We start from the raw sequence: 20362 nt of genomic DNA, 5'->3' as shown, positions 1-20362 counted from the left end.
CATTTTCGGCTTTCCAAACTCCTTCTCGAGCGCAATGCTTGCCCAAAGCACCTAGGCGATGATGTCTGTTATCCTATACGTGGCAGTGATCGCGGTTGGCGCATGGCTGCTCTACTTTAAACGGGCATCATCACCGCCGAAGCTGGATCTGCCGTATTTGGAGTTTGAGGGAGATAATTCGGCGTCTAGATATAAGACTGAGAGCGAGAGTATATTACGCAGAGGATACGGAAAAGTGAGCACTCATCACACATAAACGCTCCTCATTCTTTGAACCTTCAATTCCATTCCGTTTGCGCGGCCTTTGTCTTTCAGTTCTGCTTCTATGCTAAGGAGTATGAATAGTATCTCAAGAAGGGATCACCATTCTGCATGCGAGACCCCGATGGTCATGTAACCAGTTAAGTACATTGAAGAAATCAAATGGATTCCCGAGGAGAAGATCAGCTTTTGGAAACACATCGACAAGGTAATTTCAGGAAACCCACCCACATAGTCGCTGATTTCGGCGCCAAAGCTACTGATTCTATGTTCTAGCAATCCATTCTCACTCAAATTGGCGCACCTGGTATCACGGAAGAAGTTACCCTCGCGGCAAGGCAAGGACTGAATCGAGCACTTGGTCAGTCTATGAAAAGCTCATGGCGAGAGAGGTACATATTACGGTATTGATCTTGGAACATTTTACTTGATTGAACCGCTGCAACGGGCATGCGCTGCTGCTTATGCCAAAGAAATGCCTCCGTGCTCAGGTACAGTCACTTGCACAGCGAGGTTTACTTTTCCAAGTCTAATTATCACCTAGAATGGACCTCGGTGCTACCATATCCGTTGCTTATAAAGATATTTGCGAGTATGTCGGCTTGTGCTATTGTTGGGCCTAAAGTGAGTGATTCTCCTTTGCGCGTATAGAATAAGACTGCAGAGGGCAAGACTAACCTTGGAAATTGGATAGCTGGATGGCCTCGACTCGGAATGGCAAAGGCTTTCGATGGATTACGTCTCGGCTGCTTTGAGCGCGCCGTCTAAAGTGAGGGCAAAGTACCCTCGTTGGCTGTATTGGCTGTCACAGTATATCAATGACGGCGTCAAGACGATGTGGAAGCACCGCTCTCGTGCGCGTGAACTTCTAACACCGGTCCTACAGAGTCGTATTGATGCCACAGCGGAGTTGAAAGCTAAAGGAGTTAAGAAGCACAAAGGAGCACGCAAATATGAGGATGGTGTGCAATGGCTTCTGGACGCACATACTGCACAGGGAAAAGTCTTAACGCCAGATCAATTGGCCCAAGACCTTTTGGTTATTATGACGGCATCTATTCACAGTACTTCTGGCGCGTGTCTTGCAAATATATTTGATATGTTGGAGCATCCAGAGGCTTTATCTGATGTTACCCAGGAGATACTACTAGTTCAAAGTAAGTTACCAGGCGGTGTATGGACTCGGAAGGCTTTGGGAGACCTCAGACTACTGGATAGTTTTATGCGGGAAAGCGCGCGGGTGCATGCTCTGACTCAATGTAAGTTGGATAGGGATTTGGTGTTCACACCCAACACTGACCTGTGATAATAGATACCTCCGCTCAACGAATCCCTACCAGCACCTGGAAGTTCAAAGATGGCTTGGAAATACCCAGTGGTTTTACCATGGCATTTCCCAGCTACCATCACGGCTTCGACCCCGCCATACATCCTCACCCAGATACATTCGATGCGTACCGGCACTTGCGCAAGCGTCAAGAATCCGACACGCATAAATTCCATTTCGCATCAGTATCAGAGGATATGTTGAATTGGGGAACGGGACGCCACGCATGTCCTGGTCGCTTCTTCGCTCAGGAGACGTTGAAGCTTTTGATTATCCATTTGCTTACGCACTATGAGTTCAGGTATGCGGAAGGGACAGAGGAGATGCCTAGGTTCTTGCCAAGTAATTTGTTTATTGTGCCTAATCCGGCATTGCCTCTTTTGTTCAAGGAGTGTAAAGTGTCTCTGTAGCAATCTTGTAATGATAGTGATCTAAGAAATCACCAGGACAAGTGAATTGAGATCAAAATGTGAATCCTGTGGCGAAAGTTGGACAGTAGCAAGCTATCAGAAATATTAGATGAACACTGAGACTAAGTGCATGAAAATAGCTTATTTCAATGTCATTCAATGACCAAGTAAGTAAAGAAACTTCTTGACGCCACCCCTCAAGAGCAATTTGGTCCGGAGTCCCTATGTTGATCACTCTAAGAGCATCCTCAAATGGCATTCGACCCCAAGTGCTTGCGCAGGATACTCAGAGTTTCATTCCACGTCTGTTGATACAACTTGTCTCCACGCTCACTCGCCAATAACTCACTCGGCCTAGAGAATCTGTCTTTAGCAACAGGAACTCACTAGGATGAAATGGCAACCTACGGTGGATAAATGTCATTTGTCCAAAACTTGCCATGACTTTCCGGCCCCAGACCAGTAGCGCTAACCATAGTCCGCGCTCCTTGCTCCGCACTGCGCCCCATAACAAATAATGTGACCGCCATCGCCGCTTTGGCAGCCAACGGTAGCTCATGGAGCATGTTTGTCTTGCACAAGCCGGGGCAGTTCGCATTGACGACGGCTCTTCCTTCTGTACCACTTTTCTCCACTATTCCTCTTACTGCGAACCATGCCACCAGTTTCACAAGGAAATACTGCTTTTGGAAGTCCCATTTCGACGAGTCGTTGCATAGCTCGATCAAAGTCTGGTCTGGTGATAGATCCGTAGATTTAACTTCTAGGTGTGCGATGCTGTTGACGAAGGATAGGTGGCTTGGCTCGCCATGAGGGGATTCTGAAGCCGTCGCTTGGAGCTTGGGGAGTAATAGTAAGCCTAGAAGAGCGGGAGACAGCGCATTTATCTGCAGAGTGCTTTCGTAACCATCTGTAGTAATTTCATAGTTGACCTTCGTAACACCGCCCGCAAGCTGAGCCACATGCAGGCGTGGGACTTTCGCGTTGAGAGTCTGGACAAAGTCGCGAACGGATTCGAAGCTCGCCAGATCTAGGGTTAAGATGATGAAGATATCGGACGAGCAACGTGTTTCGTTGATGATGGTCGTCTTGGCTTGCTCGCCTTTTTCGTGGCTGCGTACGCCGAGAATCAAAGGCGATGCACCTTGTGCTACATATTTGATGGCAGCGGCAAGACCCAAACCTGAGTTTGCGCCCGTCACAAGTACGGCTTTGTCCTTGAATGAGAGAGATGTTGGGTTCGCGGGCGGGTGCCGAGCGGCACGCCACATGGAATTTGGGTCAGACATATACGGATTTGGTGGTAAGATGGTGGTCTTGAGAAATCGGACCAAGAGATAGGCGTGGTATTTTCAATATATGGCCACTTCAAATAAAAAATCGAAGTTTACTCATGGACCGAATTGGTATTTAGGCGGCAACGTTGGTTTAGTGCAGCTTGTAACTGTTGGCAAGCTGTTGCAGGACAAACTAGCGAATAGTAAGATCTGTATAATGTTATTACGCTTACCTTGAATACCGTAACTCCGTGGGCCAGCCAGTCAAAGCTCTGGTAACTCCAGATCCACCTGTACTTCAATCTTACTGGAACGACAATTTATTCACAATTTCAACACCAACTTCGAAAGCCATCCAATCCTCGCCACCTCCAATTTCAGGTGGGTCTAAAATTCCGACTGGAACTAGACAGCCTCATAAATTCCAGTAATCAATTGGAAAGTAAGGATGTCCTTCCAAAGATCGACTGAAGAAAGTGGAAATAAGAGGTGAAAGCTGGAATAAAATCATGATTTAAAAAGTCATTAGAACTTGTCGGCGCTCGCGCTCGCTCGCCAATGATTCGCTTAACCTGGAGGTCTGTCTGCCTGGACCAGACACTGACCCACCTGTTTTCTACTTGACCAACGTACATAACCATCCCGAACTCCAGCTCCAGCTCCAACTATCTCTCTCAAACTTTTAAAACAGACCTATCGTTCAGGTTCTCTTTACTTCCCAGCCCCAGCTCATCCGCGATGTCGTCGCTATCCTGACTGCCCGCCCTCCTTTCTGACGTTCGCTTCATCTCGTACTGGACCACGTTCTCAGTCGTAACCTTTATCACATTTCCCTGACTTCCTCTCCTCTCCATATTGCCAGCCTCAAGTCCCTTCCCAACTTCGATACTTTCTTCGTCATCCAATCTATTGCCATAACGACTAGTTCTCTCAGCTTTGATCCGACTAGAGATCCTGGCACCCCAAGTAGCCGAGTGTAACTGGCTCGAGGAGGGCTGCGAGGCTTTCGTGGAAAAGACACTAGGGATGTATTTGATGAAGAGAGGTCGGATGCACATTAGACAGCCACAAATGACTGCCGTGTAGGTTTCGATTTGGGACCAAATTACGACGTCGACATTCGTCCCTATTGGCTCATAATCAGCTTGTGCCTATAATGTTTTCGACATTATCTGCCACGGCTGTGCGATCGGTAGGGAGGTGGGTGGAGTGTACTTTCCCAAGAAGGTTATCTGAAACGCGAAACAAAATGGAGAAACTCACAAGTAGAGTCGATACTCTTCCCAAATCCAATCATAAACTTCAACCTTATCATACTGGTGACGCAAGCACTAGGTTCACACATTAATCATTAGCCTCGCATTCACTTCGTTCTCATCCGGTCGCAAAATGCGAACACAAGAGAGCTAAACTCACAAAGATCCCAGCGCAAACATGAAAACTAACGCCATTCTCTTTCGTAAACTCAAATTAAGACCCTTCAATTCGTAGACGGGCAGAGACATGATAACGATGTCTTCGAAGATGGAAAATCCGGCACCGAAGTATGTCAAAGTCGCGATGTCGATACAATGATCCTTTTTGATGAATGGGTCCCAAAACGAATCGACAGGAACGCATTGAAAGGCGACTCCGCAGAGGAAAGCGAGGGTATGAGCTACTTGCCAGGCCATGGCTATGAAGAGCATTTTGCGGAAGCGCGGAGTTGGGAAGATGCGGAGGTACAGAAGAAGAATGGAGAACTTTGGGATATTTTGTATGAGGACGTAAAATATTTGGGAGATGTAGAAGAGCTAGATACGTTGGTGAGCTTGCTGAAGTGAAGAGATTGATGTGGAAAGTACCTTTTCCAAGTTTGGTGTATCAGCGGGATGTACATCATAGAAATGAAGTCCCAGTCCGTGATAGGATACTGTTGGATATCAGTTCTCACGCAATTGAGTTAAGGAAATGCTTGGCTGACAGTATATCGGAATAGCGGTATTAGGTAGCATAAGAACCTGAAACTCTGACATCAGCATTGCAACTTCTTGAAGCCTAGATAACAAGTCACCGTTGCTATGAGAATTGTCCAATCGTCCCACCAGAGTTTCTTTGTGATATATATTCGTGTGATGAACCGTAGTCCAATGATGGGAAACGTGAAACATGCAATAATGATAGATGCTCGGATGGCCCGGCCACCTTCCCATGGTTGAGGAACACCGTTGCATATCTCATTCTGGGTGATGGTCGAAGAAACTGCAGCCTTTAGTATCAACACTAGAAGATAGGAAGAAGAGTTCCTACTGATCTGATCGGTGATATTGCATGTACTCAGGACGCAAGCACCAATCTCATACTGGAGAGTATAATTGGTGCACATGCAACTGCGCAGATCCGTGAATGCACAGTTCGCTATTGGAAGATATGTTGCTGAACATTTTGCCTGGGATATCGTCAACTCTGTTGCAATTCAAAATGTAGTGTGTACTTACAGAGCATGCCGGATACGATAAGAGTACCTCAGTCAGGTTCTCTTGACCAAGAGCTGTACCAGAAAAGCAGATTATCGAGAACAGGACCCACAAGAACCTCCCGACTACCAGTAGCATAGTTGTGAACGTCTGAACATAGCCGTGAAGAAGGGGCGAAGGTACTTAATGACTGGTTTGCATCCGGTACAAAAAGCACTATGCGGTGGACGATCGTCACTTAGCCGAAGAAGGACTTCAATTGGCACCCAACTATTCAGACTTAACTCCAGGTCTACTTGAGACTACAAGGAGAGACACCATCCGGATCTGTCCCCGAGCGATTTCATGTAATGCTGGGGATTTAGCATCGCGCTGTTAATGGCAGTAGTGTAGTGTTCCTGACGGAGACACAAGTCAAAAACTTAAATGCACGGCCCTTAATTGAAGACAGAGTGTCCAAGCGCAAAATAACTTTCCATAGAAGCTTTGACACAATTCTAGACTAATGTGCCAGAGGAAATGCTCCCGCATGATGCCAGACAAATTTCATTTCGAAACGCTCCAATCTGAGGAAGATGAGGAGGGGCGGGCCTGATCGCTGGCCTGGTCAACCTTACGGCATACCCTCAGGGACGCGCATTCGCATGTGGTTGCCACGGTGGTCCCTGAACCGCCTTATCGAGACCAGCCGATCTCCTACCCCTGACCACCCAATTGGTCGGATGCAGGTAATAAACCGGTTTCTCGGCTGCTATCCGATCTAGGTTTCGTCCCATGTATCTAGACATTGAATGATACTTACTAGTGAAAGTCAAATTCTCATAAGCGAACTTTCACATCTCACGGCCATCTGCCTTTGAACATTCGCTAACTATCGTTTAAAATTGTACTGGTCAATGGATGAAATGGTATGGGAATGAAGGTTCTCCCACGCTTGAGCCCACAGATGATACAAAGAAGAAAAGAATTGTTGGTGGTCTGATCAGTTACGGGAAATAGACGGCTGTGTTGGAGAACGTTAGGGCTTACTTTTGGCGGCTCACAGACCCCCGCATCTGTTCCTCGGCGGGAAGTCAAATTTTGATTCGTAAGCTTGGACTTTAAGTTTTGTCCATGTCAACCCGCTCCAGACCCTGGTGACGACTTTCACCTGTAGGGACTGGGCTGAGCACTTTACTGAGCTAGCATGTCGGTTATCCGTCCTGTAATGTATTCTCCAGGAACGGCTTGCCTGATCCTTTGAAGCTTTTTCTCCCGTTTCAGTCTGTGGTACGGACCCCTCACTCTATGATCGGGGAGTAAACCCAGCGCAGATCTTGTCGTCCGAAATGAATGAGATCTGAGACGCAACCAAGGGTCTTGGTTCTGAAATAGAACTGTGAAGAAGAATTCTACCAGCTTAATTCCTTGCTCTGTCAGGCAATACTTGCGAAATCTTTGATGCGGATGCACACACATTTGGATTATCCTATGAGACCAGCGCTCCGACTTATCTCAAAACGATATCCTCTTGCAGGCCTGAAGGCTTTGGAGCTGCAGCGTGTGGACACTGAACGGCCCGAGAAATAGCTCACTCTCTCCGTCCACTCTCTTGCTTGAACTAGGTTGGGTTTGTGAGACATTGCGCTCTCTGGCTCTCCAAGTCTCCATTCATACTTCTCTTTCCTCCTCTCCTTCACTCGCACGCACAGTATCTGATTCCTCCTTTTCACGGATTTTGGTCCAGCTGTAATCAAACATTGTGCCCTTCCACAGACACATGATATGAACGGAAGCCAACACACTGAGAGATAGAAAAGTGAGGATTGGGGCATGAAGGACTGAGACCTAAGGATTATAGAGAGTGGAAGAGGATCGATGCAGCTGAGAATATAAATTTATTAAAATATGTCAATGCTCGATTGCGCAACATTCCAACGAACCCCCAATCTCTCGCTAAGCTAAACGTCCTAACGGACCCCTGACTACAACCGGAGCCCATCCGGTAATCCCGAATACTCCAGGGGGCTGGCTTCGAGGAGACATAAGTTGAGTATGATCAAGTGATACGATCCCGATGTCAAATGCAGAACAGAGAGGAAGAACGAGTGCTTCTTACCTCGAGAAAATCAGCGGATGCCGTCATCACTCGGAGATGGAAAAGAAGTAGACAATGACGACAAAGTAGCCCCGTCTTGTACGTGAATCCACGACTTACCGTAGCGTATGGCCAGGAGACGTTTCTCTGCGTGATGCCGTTGGACATACTGCTTCCGTCGTAATGCCAATTCGAAGTATTGGAATTTGGACTGTTCCTCTGATAGAAGAATGAGGTCCCGTTGTCAAATGTTCTGGAGAGAGAGAAATGGTCAAGTTCAGCGAGCCGTGCCGTTAGCGGACCTTCTTTTGTCACTATTGTTCTCAGCGGGGTGTCTCCAATCTATCGAACTACTATAGATAAGAACGGAAAAGGCTTGTTTAGTTTGGATGCATCTCCGCTAGCCTCAATCACCCTCGTGGATCTTGAGATTGATTCCCGACTCTTGCTTCGACATGGAGGTGCTAATCTAAGATCGGCATCGGTGCATGAACCGGATGCAAGTCCGCTCAACCAAACCAACCCGAACATGCATGTTGGTGAACTGCAGCAGCTCGCAAGCTGGGAAGAGGAATAACAACCCGGACTCTGCATCAATTGTGGCTCAGCCGATTCGCTGGAAAATGCCACCGGATCAAATCCTGAAAAATTAATGGACGTAACCCAACACGTTGGTATTGCTGACGTGCCCAACTTTGGGATGCCATATAATTCGTATGAGTCAAAATTACACTTCTTTCACTTGAGATTCCTCCCCCCAGAACTCTTTCCCAAAACTCTCCTTTATTGTAGTCACAACTAGTTTCATAATAATCGAGCCAGCTGCGCCATCTTAAAAGCATATCTGGCGCAGCGAGCAGAGTAGCTTACTGTTACTCCTTCTCGCCCTTTTTTTCACGCGAGAAGACAGCATGCCACCCCCCGTCACGTTCATCCTTGACCCGGAGCTCTTTAACCCGGGATTTTACGCCTCAATCCTCCGCTTTTGGCTACCAACTTACCCAAAGCCCAGTTCCCAATTCACACAATCAGACGTCCTTCGATGGTTTGGCTCGTCCTCGTCCACAGACGAGCAAGTTTGCACTCTTGCTGGGCGCGCTCTTTCCAGCACTGGTCCAGAAAATCTGATTCTCCCTCCTTTTACAAGCTTTGAAGGAGATCGAACCCTGTACGATGAGATAGCTGCGCCATTTATTCGTCATCTTCACTCATCAAACGAGGATAGCGGAACAATCCCAAACAACGCACACTCTGCCCTTGCCCTGTCCATTCTGCTAGACCAATTTCCACGAAACGTCTACCGTGGTCAAGCTGCTGTATACACCCATTATGATCGTCTAGCCCGTGCCGCTGCTGCCAAAATCCGCTCAGTTGGTCTAGACCACGCTGAATGTTTCGCCAAATCCCCTGTCTGGCGGATCTGGCTCTACATGAACCTTGAGCACAGCGAGTCCGTCTCAGACCATGAGATGTTTCAGTCCGCTCTAGGGGAGATGCTGGAGATATCGAAAACGGAAGGGGATGAGATGGGTTCAAGATTTGTGGAAAGAGCGATGGAATTTGAACAGAAAATCTGGAGCCGTTGAAAAAGTTTGGGCGATTTCCCTGGAGGAATAAAGGATTAGGGAGGGACAGCACGGAGGAGGAGAGAAAGTGGCTAGATGATGGGGGAGATAGTTTCGGGACAAGTTGATGCAGGAAAATCAGCGTTAATTCGTAATGTGCATTGTGTACTACGTCTGAGCATGTCATCGAATAGAAGTGTCCTTGGACTAATTACGGTGTTTCTCTACCTAGTTGTGGGAGACAGCTCTGACAAGTTTCACCTTCACCCCGAACTTGCTTTGAAATCCTATTCTCCGCGCCTTAGTCCACGGATTTGGATCTATACTTTCGATCCGTTCAAACTCCCTCACAAATCGAGCAAGAACATAAGCATTCTGCGTCAGCACCAACTGCTGTGCAGGACAGGTACGCGGACCGCCAAGGAATGGTACGAATGTCCAGATCGGTTTCATTTCATGCCACCTTTCAGGGTTGAATTCAGCGGCGTCCTCACCCCATATGTCTCTGTCTTGGTGCAGACCCCACATACTAGCCATGACGGTGTCTCCTTTTCGAACATATATTGGCGATTTGCCGTCTTTCCCGCCTCCAGTGGGCAATTATGTGTTCTGAAGAGCCATTCGATAGGATTGAGCAGTGATCGGATGTGTGCGAAGACCTGTAGACCGTGGTCAGTACGAGAAAGGTGCATGAAAAAGAAAACATCTTGCCTCGTACCTTCATTCAAGACCCATTGCAGGTACTTCATAGACCTCAGAGTTTCAAATGTGAGCTTAGCATCCCCATGTAGCAGCACTTCTTCTCGCAGCTTCTTATACACCTCAGGTCTTCGAGCCAGAACATGGAAAACATTGCTGAGAGCATGTGCAGTTGAGTCACGACCGGGCATGAAAACGGTTAGGATTTGCGATCTCAGATCTAACTTATCTTGGGTCTGCTTAGCCATTTCGTTCAGAAGAACATATCGGTCTGCCTTCTTGGCTAGCTCATCAGAACCATTGGTGTCCCGAATAGACCTAATGGCTTTCTCAATGTATTGATCAACCTGTTCATGAACTACCTGAATTGAAGCGAGCCATCTCTTATCCCGATGCAAGAATCGTAGTGAGCCCAGTCTAACACGATGTCCAAGACCATAGAGACAGTAGTCGAATGCCTTGATGAAGCTCATGCATTCTTGGCGCTGATCGGGTAGAAGCAAATTCATTGACTCCCCGAAAAGAAAATCAGTGCTAGAATCAAGAAACTGTAATTCGTAGTATCCACAGTGCTCCCAAAACTTGGTTCAAGCCCACCAAGCACGAGAACAAGGGCTGAAGATCCGTTGTCGATCCATCTATAGGTAATTGATCGAATAACCGATCCACGTGCTTCTCGAGGAAACCTAGGTTCGCGACTTCTATACGAGCAAACGTTGGTCGAACTAGGGCACGACTATGTCGCCAGAAATCCCCGTCCGTGGTGTTGATGCCATGATTGAAGAACGGAACTGCGATTCCTTCACGCAGAGGTTGAAGGCCCCAACTGTTGAAATTTGTTGCCCAGACACTTTGGATATTCTGCGGCTCCATTGTGTGGATCATACGCTGACCTAAATTGTTGACTTCGTAGGTCTTTCCATATTTTGCGAAAAGACGTTTCGAGGTTGGTAGCCATTGGCTCTTTTGTGCCGCCTCTCTCTGTGCTCGCCAATAGTCCAGTCCTAATAGAGGGTCTTTATGAGGATATTTTCGAGGTTCTTCGCAGCCGTGCTGCTTTCTAGCATGTGTATATGCAACAAAGCGGATTATTTTGAAAATAACAAACAATATTGTTGAAACAAATAAGCTAACAGTCCACATACTTGCGGTCGAGTAGAGAGACTTTGAAAGGTAGCCAACAATGAAATATTCGTGGGATACAAAGGCCTGATTAACTTTACTCGATACTCGATGGCAACGCAGTGATGTGTCGAGGTGCCGGATATCAAACTATCAGGCAGGAACCAACAAGCCCCTGGGTTCTGCACCACGCTCTCTTTGTACAGAACCCGGATAATTGTATCTGCAGCCGCACAGTAACTTGTTGGAAGCATGAACAGACAACCATTACTCGGGAATGCAACAGGGAAATAAGCAGGGGGATCATTGAACTCCAATTCGTGGGGTGGTAATCTTTTTCGTTGGCAACATCAAGGGTCTCACTGGAGCGGTGTGGTGTGCCAGAGGCGCCCTGTTCAAAGCTTGTAGCACATTTCCGGTAGCTTAATCACTGCTGCGATTGGATACTGTTGGGCATAAACTATCCGTGAACCTGGTAAGCTGGTCACAGGTGTGAGAATAGTGATCGATATCAATGCTGCTATGTCCAATACCTAGATAGTCCGGCTCGTCTGGGCATTCTCGCTAAGATAAGCGAAGGTCCCCTGAAAATGATGCACCAGATGTCCAAGGCTTGCTTACATAATAGGAACACGACAGCGCCAGGCGGTGCAGCCTTGGCCTACGTCAAAATAGCCTTCTATATCAAAAACAAGTTAATTATCACAACCACGAAAACATATGTTCACTTCTCCCCACAACACCTCGATCGTCAAATCTCTAAGAAATTAATGACTTGGGACAGAATCATCGAATCACTATCTTTTTCGTAAGCAAATACAACAACCCACTTCCTCTTTCCCGAAACCAACTAACAGCTGCCGTGTGTGCTTGACAGTCACTAAAACCACAACTCCGAAACAAAGTCTCCAGAATGGGTTTCCACGTTCAGCACGAGATGCATCAATATACAGTCATCCCACGAGTCCTCTACGTACGCCGCTGGGGCCTGAAGCGCTGGAATTTAGCTTTTGGGAGTAAGGGACGCATTACGTATGACTAGACTATCTGTCTTGTCTGCAGATGTAGAAATCAGGAAACACGATGGGGTGGTACGATATATTGAGATGTGACGTATGGAAAGGTGGATATGGATAGGATGGGAGGAGCGAATACTTTGGCGTCTGGAAGACGGAGATACCCTGGTTGGTGGTAGTGGTTCTACTTTGAAAGGAGATGAGGTATTGTTATCGGTTTTAGTCGATTTTGATGAACAATAACCACTTTTCACTACACTGCCAATCTAGTCCAAACTGGAAATGGAACATGTGTTGATGGCTACTAGTGTGCATCCATCATTTCAGCGCTGTTGACATGCCCACTGTAATAATCACAAGTTGCAAACCTAAATAGCGAAACCACTGACTGCTTTGACCACGTGTACCAATACCGGTTTAGCAAGCAAATCTTCCTGCGCAGTAATCCTGTTGAAATCATTCAACGTCTCTCCCTGCTGATGCAATCGAGGGCTTCCAGATTCTTGAACCTGCCAATAATCTTTTAGCTTTAATGTCACCATGTCTTTAGAAGACTTACTTCTCAATAGTAAATATCTCCTCGTTTCCTGTTTCGGGGTTGATGTCGACAAAGAGTTGGAATTGGATAGTTCCGGGCTCCTTGGTTGCTCCGTCTTTGAGGATGGGTTGATAGAGCTCGATGATCTGGATGGAATTAGCGATTACCAGCCACGAGGAGTCCTGTTGTGTTTGACTCACTCTTTCGGTCTTCCCAGGTCGTGGATATACGGTTGCGAGGATGGTTCGAGCCGAATCTGCATGATTTTGCCCGTCCGCCACGAGTGAGAGCTTGTCAAATCTTTCAATTATGCTAGATGCCATATTGCTGGAGTTGTGAAATGAGCCGACGCTGACTCGTAGGGAAAATCTCCTTGATCTTAATCGAAGAGTGAAATGCTGTGTACCGCTTTGGATATCGTTAATTAAGGTCCGCTCCTCTTGTTTATGAACTGAATCTGTGCAAAATAACATAAGTAGGTTGAGTCACAGCGATCTGGATCAGCGATTACCAAAAGCAAATGACGAGTCTGCTGCATGAGAATCTCACTTATTGGACAGTTCCATATCAACTCACTGCAAATCGTTGAACAATTCTTGAACCGCTGACCAAGATTCCGAGGACTCCGAAGTCTTCGCCAGAGCAATACCCCTTATTTAAGCGATGTTCGCCAAAGCGGGAATTCTTGTTGGAATCATTTCGCCTGATTCGGTATGATCCGCCCGACCCTGCTATAATCTTACCAGTGATAAGTCAACACTCCTCGCGAGATTTCCACGTGTTGTCAACATATGTCAATATATGTCAATATATGGAGCCTTCGGAACATGCCCGTTTCAGAGGATCGCCATGATGGAAAAAGTCATTTGTGAAGTGTAACTCCACGTTTGATTTGGAGCTCTTATCGATATAACCATGTCAGGTACGAACGGTACGGCTCCAGGTACGACTAAGGCAGGGTACGTACCCAGTAAGGAGTTCCAAACTTACTGCTATATTCGAGCTGAAGTTTCACCGCCTGTTCAGGTGCAGTTCTTTGGGAGCTACCAACATGCTCACTCATAAGTAGAAAGATGCGCCTCTTCAAAGTCGTCTGAGCAGTTGATCCAAAGTCTACTTTTGAACAGCGATTGAATATCCTGAACGCACAAAATCAAGATGATGAGTTTTATATCATTTCTGGCGCTGCATGGGGCATTCTATCTCCTCTGGCTCTGGCCTCACAGTCTGTGGAATGGAGCGCAACGTACGGCCCTTCACCAGCTCCCTTTGAACTTGCAGTGAAGCCAGAGATAATTTCTCTTGCCCAACAAAAAGCAGGTCTCACTCGGTTTCCCGTAGATGTACAGCAACCAGATTGAAGTGACGGGCCTCCAGTACACAGTGCAACTTCTGTTAGAGATTACTGGACCAACGAGTATAACTGGACAGAAGTCCAGAATGACATAAATACACGGTGAGTTACTTATGAAGACAGGCCCTGATTGTTAGGTATTTTTTTGCAGAAAATTGACACAGATTATCTTTGCAGGTTCAAGATGTATACCACCACGGTCAACGCCCTTCCTAACTCCAACTACAACGCATCTGTTCCCCTCCACTTTGTTCATCACCGCTCCAACCGTACAGATGCAATACCATTGCTCTTCGTCCATGGCTGGCCAGGCTCCTTTCTCGAAGTCGCCAACCTACTTGAGCCATTAACGAACCCACCCAACTCGTCAATTCCCGCATTCCACGTCGTTGCGCCATCCATTCCGGGCTTCGGATTCTCCCCCGCTCCGCTCTTTCCCCTCTTCGGTCCTCGAGCCGCCGGCGAGGCCTTTAACAACCTGATGCACCAACTCAACTACACATCTTATGTAGTCCAAGGCGGGGACATAGGGGGATTCATAACGCGCTTCATGGCATCCTCACACCCCGAATCCGTCGTCTCGATGCTCAACAACTTCTGGCTCATTCAACCCAATGCGACAGACTTCGGACGGTATTTTGCAGGGAACACAACGGCGGACGAGAACTATGTCATCGAAGAGTTCTGGAATTTCGAGAATAAGAGCAGCGGATACCGATTTGAGCAGCAGACTCAGCCGTTGCAGATCGGGCATGCTATGACGGATAGTCCGGTAGGGTTCGCTATGTACATTTACGATTTCATGTTCCTGACTGTTGACGATTATTGGTGGGGTGCTGGAGAACTGATTACATGGACATTGATGTATTGGATCCAAGGTCCATATGCAGGATTTAGGTTCTACAAGGAGATGGTGAATGTAAGCCTGACTTGGATCGTTTCGTAAAAAAGACTGATATCGACTAATGCTGTGACAGGACTATGTCGTGGAAGATGGCTTGTTGATTAACTCAACCACGTTTCCGTACGTGTCCCAGCCCGTTGCAATTTCAGAGTTTCCAGCAGACATATGGTACAGAACTGTGAGTATCCCGAAACCGGAGAAGATCCCTAACCTATGGCTTTAACGAACCTTTAGCCACTGGACTGGGCTCAGCGTGGGGGCAACGTTGTAGCGAGGACTGTTCATGAATTCGGTGGACACTTTGCTGCTGTCGAAACTCCCGATCTGCTGATTGAAGATATCAGATCTTTTTTCGGAAGCAGCACACTTTCTAATACGAGTATCTTTAGTTGTTGAAAAAAGGTAGCGCATGGCTTCTCTTCAGTTTAGTCGGGCTCAGTACGTAGCTTTTTCAAAACTCCAGACCTTTCCTTTCTGCATCTTGTAAAAAGCAAGTAGAATTATGACATACGATGATATCATGAATTAATTTTCTCTTTCTTGTGTGTCACATACAGTTAGTAAGCTTGCAGCTCTTGCTCAGGCCCTGATCACCCTTGGCTCACACTTGGCTCACCCTTGGCCCAGTCAACTTGCCTGAGTAACCTGAGCACCTTGAGAAGCTCACCTGAGCAAGATTTACTGCATTATCACGCGATTCAACTTTTAGCTAGTAGCACTTAATCTGACCTCTGTTCTCTCACATTAGTTTTGTCAAGTTTCAGCGACGATGATCAAGGAGCCCAAACAAGTTCCTAAGGAACATAAAGTGGACACTTTCCGAAATATCGCTGTTGTTTATAATTTTGATACAGAGCATTGATAGCATATGGATCTGGATATTGTTGGAGGAGGTTCTTATTTCTGGATAAGCACCACCTTGCCTGATGATACAAAGCGCTGCTTGTGCTGCTTGTCCAGGTCGAAGAAGTGGCTGATTGCATAAGATATGGCAGGGCACACGAAGTCGCGTCAGCATGTTAAGTTGAAGAGAAGCATACAAGAACCTATGTGAGACAGAGGTCATCAAGAAGTAATACAAGACCACTTAAAGATGGAGCTTACATCCATTCGCACGCTCAACAAGGGTCGAAAGGGTGGCTTTCTTTGTATTTGCAGCTGCCGATATAAAGGACCATGATATTCAATGACACATGATATGAAGCGGCTGATATCTAAGCTCACAGCAATGCTGCCAATGCCAGTTTTTTACCATGATTGCATAGCTGCTTGGATATCGGGCCGATCTCAGCCCGTAGCTAAAACATTTCATCTCCATAATCAATTGACCACGATTGTACTTCTACTAAATACATTGTGGCTGTATTTAGTGCCTTATATTGCATACCTATATTTCCTATTATCCATAACTTCATATCGCTATGTCTTAACTGCATTTCAACAAAGCCAAAAATGTTGAACGTTTTGTACCGCTAGTCAATATGTGGCAAGAATTCAGTCCAATTTATATTAGCATAAGCGGTCTCCGGTAAAGATCGAAATGACAAGAAGATCTCTGTAAAAATCAACAACCTAGCCACAATATAAACGAAGTAATCAAAATCAACAACGAAATCGAAAACATGCCTCCTCACCAAAGTATTTTTCCTTGCTGGCCTAATCCAGATACACAAGAGGTTGAACCTGAAATCGAACCACTCTCTCGTGGAGAGTACAGGAACAGCACCACCGATGATCATAACAAGGAGAAGCGTAACGCTTGAGATACGCCAGATCCAAGCCTCAGTGTCGGTCGGGAATGAGAGTCTCCAACTGATGACATGTATGCCGGCGTGAACCACAGATATAACCCACACGAACAGAGCTTCTTTCCCTGTGGGAGGAGGAGGGGAGTAATCGTTTGGTATGCGCTTGAGAGGACGACTGGTAAGCCCGCTAAAATGAAGGAGCGAAGGACGGCGCTTCCATCCTTGCCAGACCGGTTTCTCGACGAAGTCCATCGGTGTATCAATGTAGGGTTCCTTCGCGGCATCACCGGCGGCCTTGAGAACGTCAGCGATGAGCCACTCTGTTGTGATGACATTTGGCTCTGTGACATTTTGGGGCTTGTTGACCCAGAAGAAACTAGTTGCGAGAGTAGACAGCACAAAAGCGACAGTGAAGAGCTCGAGAGGGGTGATGGAGAGCCGTTGGATGACGCGGCAAATGCATTGAATACATAGCCATGTGGTTTGAATGAGCGCGAATCCTTTTGCAAAGACGTCAGCTTTACTCCGGTCCCATATGCTGTCTCTTGTGATATTGAGTGGCTTTATCCAGCCTGTGGATCGGAGGTAGTGTATTGACTTTGCATTGATAGGGAACGTGGGATAGTCTGGGGCATCAAGCATGAATCCGCGTGCATTGGCATAGAAAGCGTGTACAACAGACCAGTCCTTCTCTCCTAAATCTTGCATCTCCGTGACAGAAATATTGGCGGCGTTCCATTGCATGACTGCGAATAGGGTAAGAAGTTCTGGAGCACAGATGGCGAGGGTTGCCCAGCGCACTTTTCGACCCAGGGTACTCCAGTAATGATCCGATCTGATAGGTACATTGTGATGTAATACCGCCCAGACAGAGACAAAAAGTACCAAGAAACAACTCCATATGATATCGACCGTTCCGCGCTGGTTCGGTGCTGATGTCCATCCTAGCCGGTGCTGGAGAGGAGGTGCGACTTGATCGGATGAGTTGATGCTGTAGGTATTGTTACCTACGCTACAGTTCGGGCTGCACATGTCTTGTTGGTGGAATATCGAGAGATGTGAACAAATATGGAGCAGAGGGAAAGCGCACTACATTTACTTTCCTGCAAAAGATGAGGCTCCATGATTGTCTTCTTAAGGGATGGATGTAGGCACAAGGTACAGAAGCTGCAACCGAGCTGATGAGATGCTCGTTATTAGTTTCACCATCCTAGGTAGGTGCAATAGTGGTATCCAATGAGGATGATATCCTTTATGCTAAGCGGCTCAATTGTGGAAGTGGGGGGAGGGAAGGTTTCGACGCGCGCTCCAAGGCTGTCTTGAATGGTAATTGGTATTTGTTACACAGCGTAACCCTGTCCCCCTGACCTCTGGGAGTGGCCTATTCCGCTACGCACAGCATTCCCTCCGGGAGTGTCACTTATTGACTTGCCACACGTAGTGACTTGCTACAACGCTAAAAATTAGCGAAGGATATAAGTTACTATTGTATTCTGATAAATACTCGCAAGCCTCTTAGAGTTGTGGCAGGTGACTACGAGTGGTAGGTCAGTTAGTGACACTCCCGGCGGGAGTGGTTTGTGTATTGAACAATTCACTAGATCATGACCAAAGGCTAGTGGGACACGATTACTAACACACACGCTGCAAGCCTTATTGAGTTGGGAAGTATCGTGCGGCTTAAATTGGTCTATAAAGATGCATACGCATCGCTACTGGGCCAGTCTCAGTCCAAGTTGGGGGCCGACCTCAACACATTCTTCAAGCCCGCAACTCAGCCAATATAAGCGGTAAAATGACCCCCACAGCCTTCACAAACACATGTAAGCATTGAAAAATAGCGCCAGTCATATGCCACAGCGACGAGGCATAGCCTTCACGCATCAAGGTCGAGAGACTGTATAAAGCAACAGCAAAGAAATGATAGAATAGCAACCAAGGGCTGTGGATAACGCCACCCATGATCCCGGCTGGCTCTTCAACGCAGTTTCCGCCGCGCTGTATATATCGATTAAAGCCACGTTGAAGGACTTGAAGTTGCAGATCTGTAGATATAAATCTTAGTGACGTGAGGATGGGGGGAATTGGAACCTACCATCAGCAATGAAGAGAGAGTAAAGAGCTTGAGCCAAGATATTCAAAGACGTGCTGTATTCCTTTCTCTGCCAGTGGAATCTCCTCATTTGCTTTAGGACCGATCGTGTATCACCAAAAGAGGAAATGATCTCTGGGGCTAGCAGCTGATTGAGTAACACAACATCATTTAAAGCCACAGTCATACCCCCACCAGTCAATGGATGTCGCATATTGAATGCATCACCCAAAAACTCTATTCCGGGCGTTGTATTCGTGCTTGACGGCAGCCAGGAGTTGGGCATCGAGCGCAACATCCCCTTCTTCAATGCCGCTGTAACAGACGGTCGCACAGAGGTGGGCAAATCTGGGACAACTTTGGTCTGCACATAATCTGCGATACTTCCAGAATTGGACGCAGCCTGATGAACAGTGTTTGGGATGTCAATCAGAATCCGTGTTTCGCGCAAGCCGATCTGGTATATCAGAACAGGTGGGCCGCTGCCGATGACTCCGTAGGCCAGATGCTGATTTGGAAGCTCCGCGTCGATGAGCTCGAGACCCCAGAATCTGGATTTCGTAACAGGTGTGTGTTTCGTGTATTGGGAACGAAGATTGGACGCCTGTCTATCGGCCACGATTGTGAGATCCGCAAAGTACTGCATCATGAATTAGCAGTCCAGACTTTGAGCAACAAATCTTCCGATCGGATGATGGTATGTATGTGTTCTAGTCCATACGCCAACAATTGCTGTTTATGAACGGGCCCCCGCCATTCACGAATGGCATGTGCCATTGATAAATGGCGGGTGGTTTACGTATGGCACCCCCTGTTTGTCAACTAGCCCTGCCATTCATAAACAACCAGAGCATATCGAGCTAGCCATGGCTAAACAGCGCCATTCATAAACCGCCCGGAAATAAGGCCCTGATCTGAGCTTAGCGCTCTGGTACTTCAGCACTTCAGCACCTCAGTATTCTAAGACTCTTGCACTAGAGGAGGTGCAGGAGGTGCCAGAGGTGCTGAGGTGCTGAGGTGCTAAGGTGCTGAGACCAGGGCCTTATTCCCGAGTTGTTTATCAGTGGCGCTGTCTAGCTATGGCTAGTTGAAAAAGCCCTAAAAATTTGTGAATGGCAGGGCTAGTTGACAAACAGGGGGTGCCATACGTAAACACCCCGCCATTTATGAATGGCGGGGGGTCAGTTCATAAACAGCAGGTGTTCACGTATGGACTAGAACATATGTATAGAGATAGAGAAATAAAACAACGTACTTTTTGCTCCTTTGACCTTCTTGTCGAGCACACAACCCCGATGACCCTTCCAGACTTTTCGCACTTTACGAGTCTTTTCGCCGTCGTTTGCACAATTTGCACTCTTTCATCTCTCTGTGCTGCCTCTCTCAATTTCATGATGAAATTCCCGTGGTGGAAACTTCTTCCCTCCGGTCTTCTCTTCGTCACTGGACTCGCCTGACCAGTTAAATGGTCATTTCCCTTCACAATCTCTCCTCGAAGAGGATCATTGTTGCTCTC

General features: G+C 47.0%; 8 protein-coding genes across 8 annotated transcripts; 3 read left to right on the top strand and 5 right to left on the bottom strand.

Annotated features, from left to right (window-relative positions):
- Positions 1–61: 61 nt before the first annotated feature.
- Positions 62–1998, top strand: LY89DRAFT_701413 (cytochrome P450; the record flags this gene model as incomplete). Its single annotated transcript, XM_018217193.1, has 5 exons — positions 62–235; positions 650–752; positions 806–885; positions 956–1520; positions 1574–1998. The coding sequence occupies 5 exons, from the start codon at positions 62–64 to the stop codon at positions 1996–1998; spliced, it is 1347 nt and encodes a 448-aa protein (XP_018063746.1).
- A 404-nt stretch (positions 1999–2402) lies between these two features.
- LY89DRAFT_761972 (NAD(P)-binding protein) lies at positions 2403–3287 on the bottom strand (the record flags this gene model as incomplete). Its single annotated transcript, XM_018221561.1, has 2 exons — positions 2403–2552; positions 2670–3287. The coding sequence occupies 2 exons, from the start codon at positions 3285–3287 to the stop codon at positions 2403–2405; spliced, it is 768 nt and encodes a 255-aa protein (XP_018063745.1).
- Positions 3288–3949: 662 nt separating this feature from the next.
- Positions 3950–5869, bottom strand: LY89DRAFT_788259 (uncharacterized protein; the record flags this gene model as incomplete). The annotated part of the gene is made up of 8 exons (XM_018223155.1): positions 3950–4401; positions 4539–4606; positions 4692–5068; positions 5120–5187; positions 5239–5275; positions 5329–5516; positions 5565–5703; positions 5753–5869. The coding sequence occupies 8 exons, from the start codon at positions 5867–5869 to the stop codon at positions 3950–3952; spliced, it is 1446 nt and encodes a 481-aa protein (XP_018063744.1).
- Positions 5870–8719: 2850 nt separating this feature from the next.
- On the top strand, positions 8720–9533 carry LY89DRAFT_788258 (uncharacterized protein; the record flags this gene model as incomplete). Its single annotated transcript, XM_018223154.1, has 1 exon — positions 8720–9533. The coding sequence occupies one exon, from the start codon at positions 8720–8722 to the stop codon at positions 9392–9394; it is 675 nt and encodes a 224-aa protein (XP_018063743.1). The 3' UTR covers positions 9395–9533.
- A 68-nt stretch (positions 9534–9601) lies between these two features.
- Positions 9602–11215, bottom strand: LY89DRAFT_761956 (N-alkane-inducible cytochrome P450; the record flags this gene model as incomplete). The annotated part of the gene is made up of 4 exons (XM_018221560.1): positions 9602–9960; positions 10092–10620; positions 10670–11132; positions 11181–11215. The coding sequence occupies 4 exons, from the start codon at positions 11213–11215 to the stop codon at positions 9602–9604; spliced, it is 1386 nt and encodes a 461-aa protein (XP_018063742.1).
- Positions 11216–12670: 1455 nt separating this feature from the next.
- LY89DRAFT_741101 (uncharacterized protein) lies at positions 12671–13071 on the bottom strand (the record flags this gene model as incomplete). Its single annotated transcript, XM_018220663.1, has 3 exons — positions 12671–12719; positions 12770–12894; positions 12949–13071. 3 exons carry the CDS (start codon positions 13069–13071, stop codon positions 12671–12673), a joined length of 297 nt encoding a protein of 98 aa, XP_018063741.1.
- Positions 13072–13906: 835 nt separating this feature from the next.
- On the top strand, positions 13907–15402 carry LY89DRAFT_701409 (alpha/beta-hydrolase; the record flags this gene model as incomplete). The annotated part of the gene is made up of 6 exons (XM_018217192.1): positions 13907–13973; positions 14012–14078; positions 14112–14204; positions 14280–15021; positions 15080–15184; positions 15241–15402. 6 exons carry the CDS (start codon positions 13907–13909, stop codon positions 15400–15402), a joined length of 1236 nt encoding a protein of 411 aa, XP_018063740.1.
- A 1076-nt stretch (positions 15403–16478) lies between these two features.
- On the bottom strand, positions 16479–20239 carry LY89DRAFT_598274 (SE-domain-containing protein; the record flags this gene model as incomplete). Its single annotated transcript, XM_018210030.1, has 4 exons — positions 16479–17675; positions 18576–18799; positions 18850–19486; positions 20102–20239. The coding sequence occupies 4 exons, from the start codon at positions 20237–20239 to the stop codon at positions 16479–16481; spliced, it is 2196 nt and encodes a 731-aa protein (XP_018063739.1).
- Between the last annotated feature and the right edge of the window lie 123 nt (positions 20240–20362).

Source organism: Mollisia scopiformis, assembly GCF_001500285.1.
Source record: "Mollisia scopiformis unplaced genomic scaffold LY89scaffold_29, whole genome shotgun sequence".
Taxonomy (NCBI): domain Eukaryota; kingdom Fungi; phylum Ascomycota; class Leotiomycetes; order Helotiales; family Mollisiaceae; genus Mollisia; species Mollisia scopiformis.
Note: the sequence above shows the minus strand (reverse complement) of the source record. Positions and strands in the feature narration are given on the sequence as shown.